This window comes from Seriola dumerili, unplaced genomic scaffold, assembly GCF_002260705.1.
Source record: "Seriola dumerili isolate Sdu_G_001 unplaced genomic scaffold, Sdu_1.0 BDQW01005129.1, whole genome shotgun sequence".
Lineage (NCBI taxonomy): Eukaryota > Metazoa > Chordata > Actinopteri > Carangiformes > Carangidae > Seriola > Seriola dumerili.
In genome coordinates, this window is record NW_019179384.1 from 83,790 (window position 1) to 99,043 (window position 15,254).

The 15,254-nt window shown below is 46.2% G+C and overlaps 1 protein-coding gene across 1 annotated transcript in view; it reads left to right on the forward strand.

The window, feature by feature from the left end:
- Window positions 1-15,254, forward strand: part of LOC111239858 (zinc finger protein 629-like) — a 43,594-nt gene that overhangs the window by 16,298 nt on the left and 12,042 nt on the right. The window contains exon 9 of the mRNA XM_022769777.1: window positions 26-700. Coding sequence (XP_022625498.1) covers window positions 26-700 — 675 coding nt within the window. The remainder of the gene's footprint in view (window positions 1-25; window positions 701-15,254) is intronic.

Here is a 15,254-nt window from a genome sequence, read left to right on the forward strand (position 1 = left end):
ATCCATGTTGTCTTTGCTCTGTCAGCAGGAGGGACTTCTGTGTCCACACCTCTGAGGATGCAGGCTCCTTCCTCTCAGCATCCGTGGAGCAGAACTATAACAACCATCAGACGAGCACAGTCTCAGCTGCTGCAGCAGCCTCGCAGCAGCAGCAGCAGCTCTGAGCAGCAGCAGACTGTCCCTCTGTCCTCCAGCAGAGCTGCTGTCACTAACACCAACAGTGGGGATGAAACAAGTGTCTCTGGTATCAGCTCCACCTGCAGGACTATGAGCTCCACAGTGGCTCCACAGGCAGCTCTGTCTGTCAGGGGATCCACTGCAGTGTTGGCCAGCATTGAGGCAGCCATCGCTGCGCAGCGTCGAGCTGGCCTCCTGGCCTGCCACAGTAAAAGCCAGGCTGCCGGCGTTGCGCCGGCTGAGCGCCGCAGGAAGAGCTACGTCTGCCGAGCCTGCGGCAAGGCATTCTCTGGCCTGTCCAACCTGGAGGCCCACGAGCGAGTCCACACGGGGGAGAAACCTTTCCGCTGCAATACTTGCGGGAAGCACTTTTCCGAGGCCGGGAACCTGAAGAAGCACCAGAGGGTTCACACTGGGGAGAAACCCTTCAGCTGTGACCAGTGTGGGAAGAAGTTCGCCTGGATCTGCAACCTGAGGACGCACCAGCAGTCTGCCACAGGCTGCGGACCACAGGCCAGGGGGGGTGGGCTGGGCTGATCAAACACAGTGGGACAGGATGCTAATGCTAGGAGTGTGTCATTCACACACACAGGCACCTTCAGTGTTACACAGCAGCAATACTTCACACTCTCCTTCATGATGATCAAACACTGTACCACTATTAATCACCAAATCAGTGTTTTCATGCTTTACTTCATTAGCTACAGACCATGTGTACTAACATTACTACTGACCATTTACCAGAGGAGGTCATGTCGCTCTGAATGCAGCAGACACTGTTTTTAGTTAATGCAGCTTGATTTTAACGTAGATTTTCATACTTTACAGAAATAAATAGAGACTAATAATAATAAACGGCTGCATGGATGTCAGAGAAAGTTCATTAAAAATCCCACCAGCTTGAAACCAACAATACCAGGAAGTAGCTTTTACAAATTATGGGACGTGTGGTCTTATTTTGAGCTAATAATCATTCCACAGTTATCACATTGTACACAACAGTATAGTCGCTGATTCAAGGTGCTACTTCAGGATGATATTTGTTATATACAATCTTCTGACATTCCACCACAAGCCTGGTTTGGAACCACTGGATGAAATAATCATTTTTATTGTGAACATATAAACTGTGTGTTTTGTTAATATCCAAAATAAACATTTAATGAGGCACAATGAAACTGTGTTATGTATAAGTCACGTGGTTAGATGAATACGGTTCCAATCGTCCGGCTGCAGTCGGTAAGCATTGGACTCTTAGTCACAGGGTAGTAGGTTCGAGCCCCACGTTCGGTGGCAAAGTTGTTCTTTTAAAAAAAAAAAATCTACTTGTATGTTCACACATCATGGCTGAGAGTCACCACGTTAAACTATTATGTTCCCAGCTAAATATCAGTCAGTAGCGTTGTTCTGTGTTATTAGGTTTGTATTTTCGATCAAAATCGTCCTTTCACGTGGCGTCGAGTGGCGCAGTGGCAGGCGCCCCATGTGTAGAGGCTACAGTCCTCGCTGCAGTCGGCCCCGGTTCAAAGCCCGCATCGGACGGCCCTTTACTGCATGTCATTCCCCCTCTCTCTGCCTCCCCATTTCCTGTCTCTCTATACTGTCCTTTCCAATAAAGGCACAAAAGCCCAAAAAACATACTTGAAAAAAAAAAAAATCGTCCTTTCACGATGTACGCGTGGAGCCTGCTTACTGCTTACTACGTGTGACGTCTGTTTAACGTACGTACTCTGCCAGGCCATGATGCATGATAATGGCAAAGCATATGGAGGTTTCTGTTTCAGTCTGAGATTTATAGAATTTAATTTATAGACTTTAATGAAAATCTATTACACAAGTCTGCGTAGGTTGTCTAGTTCTGTGAATAAATGTGACTCTCAGGAAGACCAAATGATTAGCAGAGGATGGTTTCGATCCATCGACCTCTGGGTTATGGGCCCAGCACGCTTCCGCTGCGCCACTCTGCTATGACGTTGCCTAGGAAACATAATAGGATCATCAATGTTAAACCAATCAGTCCATGAGAGTAATTTTATATATTTCATTTTGACTCAGTAGTGATTCACCAAAAGCCTGTACTACGAAAGAAAGTTCAACAGTCCAAGGATAACTTTTAGTTATCTGGCTTGAATGAACCTAACATTGGCCGTTCTGATAACCAGATAACCTGTACGAAGCTGGATATCAACTGGCTCAGCTAACCCTGGGTTTTCCTCTCCGGGTACGCATTCATGTGAAAGATGCGGAGTTGTTAATTATAAGCAACATCGTCTGAACCTTGAGTTAAGTACTTAATATGATCATGAGAAGACACGCTGATACTTGCCGGTAAATTCGGTTATAACCACGTCCAAAAGTGATGTTCAACAAGGTGAAATGTAAACGATATGATCATATGACTGGAATGAAAAAATATTATTTCCACGTTGTCTAAATATAATTTGTATTAAAGTCAGAGTATAGATATACTGTAAATAACTGCATGAATTATCATTACATTTGAGTATTTTCGTTCTTCAGTCTGATGATAAAATGTTATGAACATGTGACGCAGATAATGTTTCTGCTGCAGAGAGGAGAGAAAGAAAAGAGGAGAGGACTAGTCGATGTCTCATGAGTCAGTCTGATATGGAAATAATTAACAGTGTCTAAACAAAGACATAAGAGGTTTAGTTTTTATTTCCAGTTGTGGTCACAGTCTCCTCATGTTATTGTAACGGACTGGGTGACATGTTAACGTAACTATTCTGTTGTAGGGTTACTGTGTTAAGGATGTTAACTGCAGTTAAGGTTTTACAGTTTGTCAGTGAATGCGTGTTATGCTCAGTATCTGTGAAGCCTGTTAGTTATCTCAACAACCTATGATAGTGATTGATGTGAGATAATGTGCCTGTGATTGGCTGATAGTGTGGTCTACAGTCTACGGCGGGAGTTGTTGAAGTTGTGTAAAGCGCTGAGATTACACGGTGAAAGCACTTAACTTTGTTGTTTTGCCGTTGGCTACGGACTACAGTAGCCTGTGTTTAAGTGAACTGAAGTACTGGTGAAACCAGCTCAAGACCCGTAGCTTAATTATTGAGGGACGCTACATTATTCTTAACTGCAGTGATGAAGCAGAGAGTAAAACCATTGACACTGTCAGAAATCCTGTTGGATTAAAGAATATTTGTTAATTTATAATAAAGCTACAACAGTTATACGCTGTTTAGCGTGATAAACTCTCCGTGCATTTTTTTAGAAGCTTTGTTTTAAAACCAGAGTAGACACATGGAAAGACCCAAACAGGAAAACTTTTCCACTGATTTTTTATATTTTGTATCTACTGCTTATTATTGATTACCTTATTGTATACTCTTTTGTTAACACTCAAATTCAAATAAGCTTTTGAATTCCACAATTGCTCCCCTCCATAGTCCATGGTTTTGCCATTTCTCTAATTGCACCAGATAAGTCAGCAGGTTATTAGTGGATTTATATGCAGATATCATTGTGCATAGTATCATAGTGGCAAATTGGTTGTCACTGCTGGGCATTGGGTTTGATTAAACTTATCACAGTATTTACACAATTTTAATCTTAGGAATTACATGATGTCGACATAAGGCATACCACTGTTCTCCATGCCATTCCTGTGAGGAAGTCTCTGGATTTTTCAGAACATGTATGGTAAGTCCCAGTAAAGAAATATTAGGCCCATTGTACTGTATATTAACCCATTCATATTTTCATTTCGTTTTCTTTATTCATGTATAAGGAGAACACACATCAACATTTCTGTAAATGTGCCATTGTTTCAACCTTGGGCGAGATGTTTTGAAACCTGAGTGTCTTTTTGTGCCCCAGTAGGGCATTTTTTAAAATAATTGACAGTCTAGCCTAGCAGTGGCACGCCTTCCCAGCGATCGGGAGCACAAAGCAGCAGAATGAACAGGGGTCTATCAGACTTTGTGTATTCAGTGTTTTTTTGTTTTTTTATGACAATCAACTGTAATTAAAATTGCCACAGCCTTAGTGCCCATGGTGTTTCAGTAGTGTTGTACTGAAGCCTCAGAGTCTATTGTATATATTTAGTTCAATTAAGCTCATTTGAGTAATATATATTTTCCCCTTGCCGCTGCCCTGTTAAGTCCCTTTTTTTCTATTCGATTTGCCTCGGTTTATTATTTCCTATTCATTATTAAAACTGTTCTGTATAGTTTGGTTCATGCGGGACATGTTGAGTGTGCGCACGTTGTGTGTGGTTCTGGTGGTGCTACTGTAGTCTGTAGGCGCACTGCGTCCTGATTGGTGCGCGATCTTGTGTGTGTGTGTGTGTGTGTGTGTGTGTGTGCAAGTTTAAGAAGAAGAAGAAGAGACGGCTTCGGCTAAAGTAGCCACACTGAGCTCCTAGCTCTCTCAGCTCTTAAGTTTGGTAACCTAACGGACCTTTATGCCAGTGTGAGATTCTACCTGAGGGATTTCGCCGTCTGAGGAATATTGGCGCTGTCAAGAGGGATTTTTTGTCTCCTGCCTTGTGTGCGGAGTACGTCGGTTGGGAGTTGCTAGCCAGCGCGGCTAGTTTTGCTCCGCCAACCACGTTTCCAACAACGTGGATACCCATGACTCTGCGGCTGATACCCCCCTCGTCGACAGTTACTTTCCTCCTCTCCTTAGGGTTCGCCTGCCTCCTCTCCCCGTCGGTCAACGGATCCGTCATCCGTCACCCTCCCCTCCCATTTCCTTCTTCATCATCTGGGACGTTATCTCCACATGAGCTCCACCCCCGGGCAACTTGGTACCATTAGTGTGGGAAATAGTTCAGTTATTTAACATATCTAAATCTAGTGTTTTACTCTGAGTGTGTTCGTTCGTTCGTTCGTCGTCTCCCGCTTATCCGGATCCGGGTCGCGAGGGCAGCAGCCTCAGCAAAGAGGTCCAGACAGCCCTCTCCCCAGCCACTTCCACCAGCTCCTCCGGGAGAATCCCGAGGCGTTCCAAGGCCAGCCGAGAGATATAATCCCTCCAGCGTGTCCTTGGTCGGCCCCGAGTCCTCCTCCCGTTGGGACATGCCCGAAACACCTCCCCGGGGAGGCGTCCAGGAGGCATCCTCACCAGATGCCCGAACCACCTCAACTGGCTCCTCTCGACATGGAGGAGCAGCGGCTCTACTCCGAGTCCCTCCCGGATGACCGAGCTCCTCACCCTATCTCTAAGGCTGAGCCTGGCCACCCTGCGGAGGAAACTCATTTTGGTTGCTTGTATTCGCGATCTCGTTCTTTCGGTCATTACCCAAAGCTCATGACCATAGGTGAGGATTGGAACGTAGATCGACCGGAAAATTGAGAGCTTCGCCTTCCAGCTTAGCTGCCTCTTCCCCACAACGGACCGATTCAGCGCTCGCATCACTGCTGACGCTGCCTCAATCCGCTTGTCGATCTCCCGCTCCATTCTACCCTCACTCGTGAACAAGATCCCGAGATACTTAAACTCCTCCACCTGAGGCAAAGCCTCCCCCCCGACCCGGAGCGGGCAATCCACCCATTTCCGGCTGAGAACCATGGCCTCAGACTTGGAGGTGCTGATCTTCATCCCAGCCCCTTCACACTCGGCCGCGAACCGCCCAAGCGAGAGCTGAAGGTCGGCGCTCGATGAAGCTAGGAAGACCACATCATCCGCAAAAAGCAGAGACAAGATCCTCCCGCCACCGAACCCAAACCCGTCCACCACCCGGCTACGCCTAGAGATTCTGTCCATAAAAGTTATGAACAGAACCGCTGACAAAGGGCAGCCCTGGCGGAGTCCAACCCCCACCGGGAACAGGTCCGACTTACTGCCGGCTACGCAGACCAGACTCACACTCCTTTGGTACAGGGACTTAATGGCCACTAACAAGGGGCCATCCACCCCATACTCCCGGAGTGCCCCCCACAGGGAGCCCCTGGGAACACGGTTGTAAGCCTTCTCCAAATCCACAAAACACATGTGGACTGGATTGGCAAACTCCCATGCTCCCTCCAGCACCCTAGCGAGGGTAAAGAGCTGGTCCACAGTTCCACGCCCAGGACGAAAACCACATTGCTCCTCCTCGATCTGAGGTTCAACTATCGATCGGACCCTCTTTTCCAGTACCCTGGCATAGACCTTACCAGGGAGGCTGAGGAGTGTAATTCCACGGTAGTTGGAACACACCCTCTGGTCACCCTTCTTAAAGATGGGGACCACCACCCCGGTTTGCCACTCCAAAGGCACTGCCCCCGATGTCCACGCAATGTTGCAGAGGCGTGTCAACCAAGACAGCCCTACAACATCCAGAGCCTTGAGATACCCAGGGCGGATCTCATCAACCCCCGGGGCTCTGCCACCGCGCAGTTGTTTCACTACCTCGGCGACTTCTGCCCCGGAGATTAGATCATCCATCCCCAGGTCTCTTGGCTCTGTTTCCTCTACGGAATACGTGTTGGTGGGATTGAGGAGCTCCTCAAAGTATTCCTTCCACCGTCCTACTATATCCTCAGTTGACGTCAGCAGCTCCCCGCCCCCACTGTAAACAGTGTGAGCGAGTTGCCGCCTTCCCCCCCTGAGGCGCCGGACGGTTTGCCAGAACCTTTTTGGAGCCGATCGATAGTCTTCCTCCATTGTCTCACCGAACTCCTCCCACGTCCGAGTTTTTGCCTCAGCAACTGCCGCGGCTGCACTCCGCTTGGCCCGCCGGTACCAGTCAGCTGATTCCTGAGACCCACAGGCCAACCACGCCCTGTAGGCCTCCTTCTTCAGCCTGACGGCTTCCCCCACCCCTGGTGTCCACCAGCGGGTACGGGGGTTACCGCCACGACTGGCCCCAGCTACCTTGCGGCCGCAGCTTGCAACAGCCGCCTCAACAATAGCAGAGTGGAACAAGGCCCATTCGGACTCAATGTCCCCCACTGCCCTCGGGACAAAAACTCTCGAAACTCTGCCGGAGGTGTGCGTTGAAAATCATCTTGACGGGTTCTTCCGCCAGGTTTTCCCAGCAGACCCTCACAACCCGTTTGGGCCTGCCAGGTCTGCGCGGCGTCTTCCCCCGCCGTCTGATCCAACTCATCACCAGGTGGTGGTCGGTTGACAACTCTGCTCCTCTCTTCACCCGAGTGTCCAAAACATGCGGCCGCAGGTCTGATGATACGACTACAAAGTCGATCATAGACCGGCGACCTAGGGTGTCCTGGTGCCAAGTGCACCTGTGGACATCCTTATGTTTGAACATGGTGTTAGTTATGGCCAAGCTGTGACTAGCACAGAAGTCCAATAACTGAACGCCGCTCGGGTTCAGATCGGGCAGGCCGTTCCTCCCCACCACACCCTTCCAGGTCATGCTGTCATTGCCCACGTGAGCGTTGAAGTCTCCCAATAGGACAATGGAGTCCCCTTTCGGGGCACTTTCCAGCACCCGTCCCAAGGACTCCAAAAAAGGTGGTTGTCTGAACTGCTGTTTGGCGCATAAGCACCAACAACAGTCAGAACCCGATCCCTGACCTGGAGGCGCAGGGACGCAACCCTTTCGTCCACTGGGGTAAACTCCAACATACAGGCAGAGAGCCTGGGGGACACCAAAAAGCGGCCCTCCGCCTCTCACCTGGAGCAACTCCAGCAGAGGAGAGACCAGCCCCTCTCAAGGACTTGGGTTCCGGAGCCGACGCTATGTGTTGAGGTGAGGCCGACTATATCTAGCCGGTATTGCTCAACCTCTTCCACAAGCTCCCGCTCCTTCCCCGCCAGAGAGGTGACGTTCCATGTTCCAAAAACCAGTGTCCGTAACCAAGGATCGGACCGCCAAGACCCCCACCTTGGTCTGCTGCCCAATCCACAATGCACCGGATCCCGCTGACTCTTCCTGCAGGTGGTGAGCCCACTGGGAGATGAACCCATGTAGCCGGTTCGGGCTGGGCCTGGCCGGGCCCCATGGGCCAAGGCCCGGCCACCAGGCGCTCGCCCACGGGCCCCAACCCCAGGCCTGGCTCCAGGGCGGGGCCCCGGTGTCCCTCCGGGCCGGGTACTCGGGTTCTTGATATTTCTCATCATTAGGATCTTCTGAACCGTTTTTCGTCTGGCCCTTCACCTAGGACCAATCTGCCTTGGGAGACCCTACCAGGGGCAAAATGCCCCCGACAACATAGCTCCTAGGGTCATTAGGGCTCTCAAACTCCTAAACCACGGTAAGGTGACGGTTCAAGGAGGAGCTCTGAGTATTTTATGTCTGTTTATTTAGTGTTGTAATAAATCTACACTGTTTATTTTCGTTATCCCTTTGCTCTTCCCAGTCATTTAGTGAGTGTCCACAGTATCTTCATGTCCATAGTTGGACGCCTGCGGTAGTGGCTAGCGACCTACCTTTATTAGCTTAATTGTGCAGTGGGGTTTAGGTGGCTTAAGAGTGCTGCCATACATACAGTACAGGTTTGTAGCCCTCTGTTACAAGTGTGATTAGTGTATGATCTCTCTTTAATTCTTTCAGGATGATATTGTAACCCCCGGTTACCAGAACTCTGTAAATGCAAACTAAGTGATTTATATAAGAAACAATATTGCAAATAAACTGTGATTATGTAGTGACTGCTTAACCATAAAGTGAAAAAAGAAAAAAGGATAATCAAGATAATGTGTGATGGGTGAATAAAATATGGAGATGGTTATTGGAAAAAATGTATATAGCCTTGAGATAAGTAATGTTACTATTAGCAGAAATGATGAGTGAAATAATATTAAACTGTGGGAAGGTGAATCTTTTGATTGGATTTTGAGGATATTTCATGGTTATTGTCATGGTTTGCCATGGCAGACACTTTTTGTTAGTTTGTTTGGATTTTGTCACTTCCTGTTTTATTTTGTAGTTGGTTTCCTTGTGTGTCTTAATGTTTTTACTTCCTGTCTTGGTCCCATTTTTCTGTGTGGTGGTTGTCTGCCCTGCCCTAATGTGTTTCACCTGTGTTCAATCACCCTTGCCTCCCTTGTGTCTACATAGTCTTTGTGCTCCCCTTTGTCTGTGTTGGTTCCTCTAGTCATATCTGGTTTGTCCTCGAGCTGTTCATGTTGCCTGTTCTAGCGGCTGTGGTATCCCGTGTCTCTGGTTGTTTTTCCTTGTGTGCCCTCGTGCTTCGGTTTCCTGTTCTGTTGGTTCACCCGTTTTGTAAGTTTTTTTAGTTAATAAACATGTTTTCATCTCATTCCCCTGTGTTGGCTGCATTTGGGTCCAGTCATACCCGCACTGTGACAGTTATTGATGTTACCCACGTCAATCAAAGGGTTAAACCTGCCCCCTTCCATAGTTGATGGGAATATGCTGAGACACAGTGCACCTTTTTTTCCTACCTGGGCAGCTATCGAGACAAACGTGCATTGATACAGCAAACAAAGTAGCATGAATTCACCCTAAAAAAACCTGTGGTAGTAACAATCCTGCTGCTAATTGCGGAAGGAAAAGTCTCGGCCAGGTCTTTGTGGTGTTTTGATCTTTTGATGTCTTCAGGTGTATGATTCTAAAAGATCCTGAGAGTCTTCAGCCCAGCTTGCTTCTGTTGGGAGAGAGGTGTTGTTGGTCCTGGAGTGGTGAGCCAAACCCATGAGCTGGATCTAAAGAAAAGAAGAGATGCTTGAATTATGCCTGTTCAACTAAAGTGGTAGGACAGTCACATTCAATTGACCCACAGGGGATTAAAAGGAGTTTCAACAGAGTGGTAGGACAATTGCATTCAACTGCCCCACACATCAAAATACAAGGAGTTTCAACCTTAAGGTGCAATGCGATATTATCTTCTCACTCAGTTGAAACTCCTTGTACAACATGGATACAACACAGTCTGAGTTGAGCTGACAGTCATAAATGGACTTACACAGTAACTCATTGAACTGAATTCTGGATCCACTACCTTATTGACACTTTAAAGAAGAGTTGAATTGTTCTGAGTATTTTAAGTAATCTGTAATACGAATTGATTGATATTTTATTTTTGTAGGTATTGCTCTATCTGCATTGGTTATGTAGTGATTGAGTTAAATTAAGCGGATTACAAGTGTTTTTGGCCTTCCAAATTTGAATTTTATTATAATACATCTAAAACATATGAAGTGTTATGGCTTTGTCAATTTCTAAGTTCACATACAGTTTTTTTTATCTTTGTGAAAATACAGGTTAATGCAGTAAGTTAGCGTAAGTGGCGATTTAATTCTCACTGTGCAGGGCAGTTTGTTAATGTGTGCTGTATTTGCCACTGGTGAGCTGTTGTAAATAGTTAACGTTATGGCAACATTTGACGTACATACATTTGTCGCTGCTTCTACTTTGAGTGTTCTACACAATTGCAGAAAAAAAGGTCTGTGTGAGATAGCTGCGCATTATAATGTCTTGGTCTCCAGCTATCTCCTAAAAGAGACCTAAAAGCAGCCCTTATAGAAGCGCTGGTAGCTAAGGGGGTTCTTAACTTACAGGTGTCTGCAGAACCTGGTCTAATTGGCGATGGTGTGGCCGCGGTGTCTTTGACTGAGGACTTTGACTGCTTCTCCTGTGGAGGAGGCAGTTGAGCGGCAGCTGGTTAGTTTAACTCCTGGTCCATACGAGGCGGCGGAAGACACTACTGCAGTTTGATCCTTTCTCTGTTGAGTCCACTCCTGGTTCTAAGCTGGATGCGTGGATAAGAGTCTGTCTTGCTCACTTCCAGTTAGAAAAAGAGGAAAGAGACAGGGAATTACAGCTTCGGAGGGAGTTAGAGTTTAAGAAGTTGGAGGCAGAAACGGCAATTACAATGCGACAGTTGGGGTTTCAAGTCCAAGTTCAGTAGGTAAGTTGCCACCAGCAAATCGGCTGTGTTTGACATCAGTAAAAACATTCCTTTGGTCCCTGTGTTCCATGAGAGTGAGGTTGAAACTTATTTCACTGAGTTTGAACACATAGCTAGTTAGGCTGGCCAAAGGATGTGTGGGCCGTGTTGCTGCAGTGTAAGTTAACCGGTAAGGCTCAGGAGGCTTGTCCTTCACTTTCTGCTGCAGATAGCCTGGTGTATAAAAAATGTAAGAGTGCTATTCTATGAGTGTATGAGTTAGTGCCAGATGCTTACCGCCAATGCTTTAGGAAACTCAAGAAAATCTTCAGTCAGTCATTTTTGACTGGTGGTGTTCGGCCTTGCAAAGCCAACGATGTAGCTTCTGTGTGTGAGTTAATTTTGGTCGAAGAGTTTAAAAACTGTGTGCCTGAATGTATAGTCACCTATTCAAATGAACAAAAGGTGACCACCCTGCAGCAGGCATCTGTCTTGGTGGATAAATTTGCACTTACGCCTCCACAAATTTCAAGGGAGAGTGATTGTTTTTTTTTCACAAGCCTGGCCACTTAGTTGCTGACTGTCAAGTTTTAAAATGTAAACAGCAGTCAACCAACACAAAACAGCCAAAAGGGGTAGAATTTTAAAAAAAACATATCTCCACCTCCTCTTAACCAGCCTTCAGTCCCGGTAGGCCCCGATGAATGTTTCAAAACATTTATTTCTCAAGGGTTTGTGTCCCTTACTGGGAAGGCTGAAGATCAGTGTCCTGTCACCATTCTGTGAGATACTGATGGTTCCCAGTCATTTATCCTTTCTAGTGCCTTGCATCTGAGTAAAAAGTCTGCTTGCAATGCGAGTGCTGTGGTTAGGGGAATTGGAATGAGTTTCGTACCCGCACCTCTTCACCGTGTTCATGTACAGTCCAAGCTAGTCACTGGGTTTTTCTCCGTAGCTCTTCAAGACTCCTTTCCAATTGCTGGCATTGACCTTATTGTGGGTAATGACATAGCTGGAGGGAAGGTCTACCCAGTACCCAAGGATAATGTTCTTGTGTCGGAGCATGAAGACTTGACACGTTGGGTCTGAGCTCTACCTCATGAGCTGGACACCAAATATGTTGGTTTTCGGTTGTCTATCAATTGATTGGCTATCATGAATTAAGAAAAATATGAATATTAAAAATATTAATATTAAATAATAATTTTAAAATTAATTAAAGTCCTCGGGGCACCAGCCTAAACTAACAGGCAAATAGCCAATATGGTTTTAGTCTCAATTTATTACCATTAATCTGGAACTCTGATTAACAATTATCTTACTAACTATAACCAAATTACCATATCAACAGTAAGTTGAAGGATTGGAATTCTACAAAGTAGAGGTTGGCAATATTCACGCTTGTGCAACATTAAACACACCAGTAGTTATACTTAAAGACATTCATTTACAATGGAGCGGAGTAAAAACACAATGTCTAATCTAGTATATACAGGTGTGAGTGTGTGTCTGTGTATGTGTGTGTGTCTGTGGGGACACAGACAAAGGCAAGATGGCCGATTCAAAGTGACCACATGACCTAAACAAAGAAGACTACACAAGATGGCGGTAAACACGATTAACTGTATGACTGACCACAACCTAAGCAAACATTACATCAACAAGACATCAATCAACAAGTTCATTAACAAAGTTAAGACTTCTGCTGCTTAGCTATGCTGTGCTGTGCTATGCTATGCTGGGAGAGGTTAGGCCCAGTCAGTTAACGTTACCCAGTCCTTGGAACAAACAAAGAGGCCCTTTCCAGTGTTGTAAAGTCCAGTGAGTTGGGTGGCTTCCTGGTGGAGTGAAGTCCTGTCTGGCTGTGTTGTTTTGCTGTTATCTCCTTTGTTCTCCTCAAAGAGTTAGCTGTTCCACGCTTACTCTGCTGTGACTCCTGTTGCTTGGAAAATCAGCTGGTTGGCCTTGTGTTGTAGCTGCTGATTCTGAAGAGAACCTGGTTAACTCTGTTAATCCGAAGCAGGTCGCTGCTGTTGAGGAGAAGAGCGTTTGCAGGCTGCTGTGAGCAGGCCAGCGAGAGAGCTGGTTTGTCAGTTAGCAGGGCTGACCTGGGCTGGGGCCTTGTTGCCCTTTTGAAGAGTCGAGAGGAGAGAACAGGAGCTGCTCTCCAGAGCAAGCCAAGAAGAGAAGAAAGAGAGAAGAGGGACAAGAGATCTGGTTTTGTTTGATGACACCCTAGGGGGTCACATGTCACATGCTGACCCACACTGGCTGGCCAGTGAACAGTGAGGAACTGTGGAGTGTGAGTTCCTTTGTCCAGTGGAGCAAAGAAACATCTGGTCTCTTGAATGATGAGTCCCAACTAACAGAAACATGTTGTTTTTGGTGGTGGTGGACTAGAGGTCAGGCCTGTAAGCAAGCCAGTGATCGATGTGACACTTTGTGTCAGCCCTGGCAGAGGGTGAGTCGCCCTCTAGTGGTGGGTCAGTGAATTGCCTGTCCAAAGCACCAGAGAGTGTAGCAGGGACTGACACAGGGGAGGGTAGTAAAGAGCGGACAGACTTGAAGGTGCGCAAGTGCATTCCACAGGTGGGGACTGATGCAGGTGGCATTGGCAGACTTATGCAGTTGTGGAGAAAGCGAACAGGTCTGTGTGTGGTACTGCTGACTGGACTGGCTGTTTTTGCAGTTATCCAGTATGGCATGGGTGTAAAGGTGAATGGGGAGTTCGTCATGCTGCCCTTCCAGGTGTTGGTACCGCAGTGGCCAGGAGCGACATGATTGACCTTTGCAACAACTTTTCCCTCATTCTCCCTCTCAGCACTGTATGTAGCCTTACTTTTATTTCAGTGTGGTCTGCTGATTGTTCCTTTTGTAGTGCGCCTCTGCCAGTTGCCTTATTATACCATGTGGTGAGTAAACGTTGTGATGTTTTCAGTATTTGATCATAATGTTCATGTAAATGTGATATGTTGCCAGGTGACTCTTTTCTGAACAAACCAGGGGTTTGTTTTTATGGGAGGGGGTGTTACAACCCTAGTGGTCTCTCTCTCTCTTTCTCCAGGGGGAGATGGGCTGCATGCAGCTGCACCCACTTACTAATTAGCGACAGTAGTCATAGTGGACAGTGAGAGCTGAGTCGGGCCCAGTGTATGGCAGCAAAGATCGCTGTGTGCATGTGTCTTACTCCTTGCTGTGAAGAAGGGGGGTTGGTGTCCTGATTACCTGTTTATTTTTGTTCTCTGATTCCTGGTTGTTAAGTATTTCTCAGTTATTTGCAAACCAGCGCTTTTAGTTACCTTTTTCAGTGATTTTGTTGTGTGTGAGTTTGATAATAAAAGTCATTAGTTTTTCCCTCATACCTTATTTTGCTTCCTGATCTTCCTTTCCTCCCGGGACACATTTTTACTTTTGTTACTTCCCCTCATCTCCTGGATTACCTTTTGGAGCTATTTCTGATTGGTGAATTACCTTACCCAGTGTTTTCCAGGTGTTACCTTTTTTCAGATAAAGAGATAAAGAAGGGTAGGTAGGCAGCCAGACAGACAGAAAGCATTGTCACCATGGCAACCTCTGACTTCAGGGAGGGGATACACAGCTCAGTCAAATTACCTGATTAGAGAGTCCTAACCCTCTAATATCTGTGGTGTTTATCAACCACTTTACTGACATTGCTATCAAAATCCCGCTACAGACTGCTCCAACACTGAATACAGAAATGATTTACACAACTCTACACTGTTTTCACTGTAAAAATGTTTCAGTCAGTTGGCAGTTAATTTCAGTTTGTCATCCTAACTGACACAGAAACACACATAAATACAGACAAGCAGAGAGGCACACAGACAGATTGAAAGGCACACAAACACACACAACCAAACACACGTACACACACACACACAGAAAGCTGTTTACAAGTTAGTACTCATAGAGGGAGACAACATGACAACATGTTTCAGTTCTCAGCTTTTGCAGTTAATGGAGTTCAGCTTCTCCAGTCCCACATTTTGGCATCTAACTTTTCAAAGCACTGTTCATCGGTTAATGTGAGCTGCTTTTTCAACTATTTTAGTATTGTGTCAGCAATCTCCTTCAGGTACAAGTTTTGATTGTACATTTCTTCTTTCTTTGTTTTTTGTTTTCAACCATTTTGTATATATATATACAGTATGTATATATATATATAATATATATATATTTTTTTTTTTTTTACAGTTTGTGCTGTTTGTTGCACATTAAATTAACTATTCACTTCAGCTATTGCTTCAGTTACTTCAGCAATGCTTCAGCACTTGCTTCAGCTTCTTC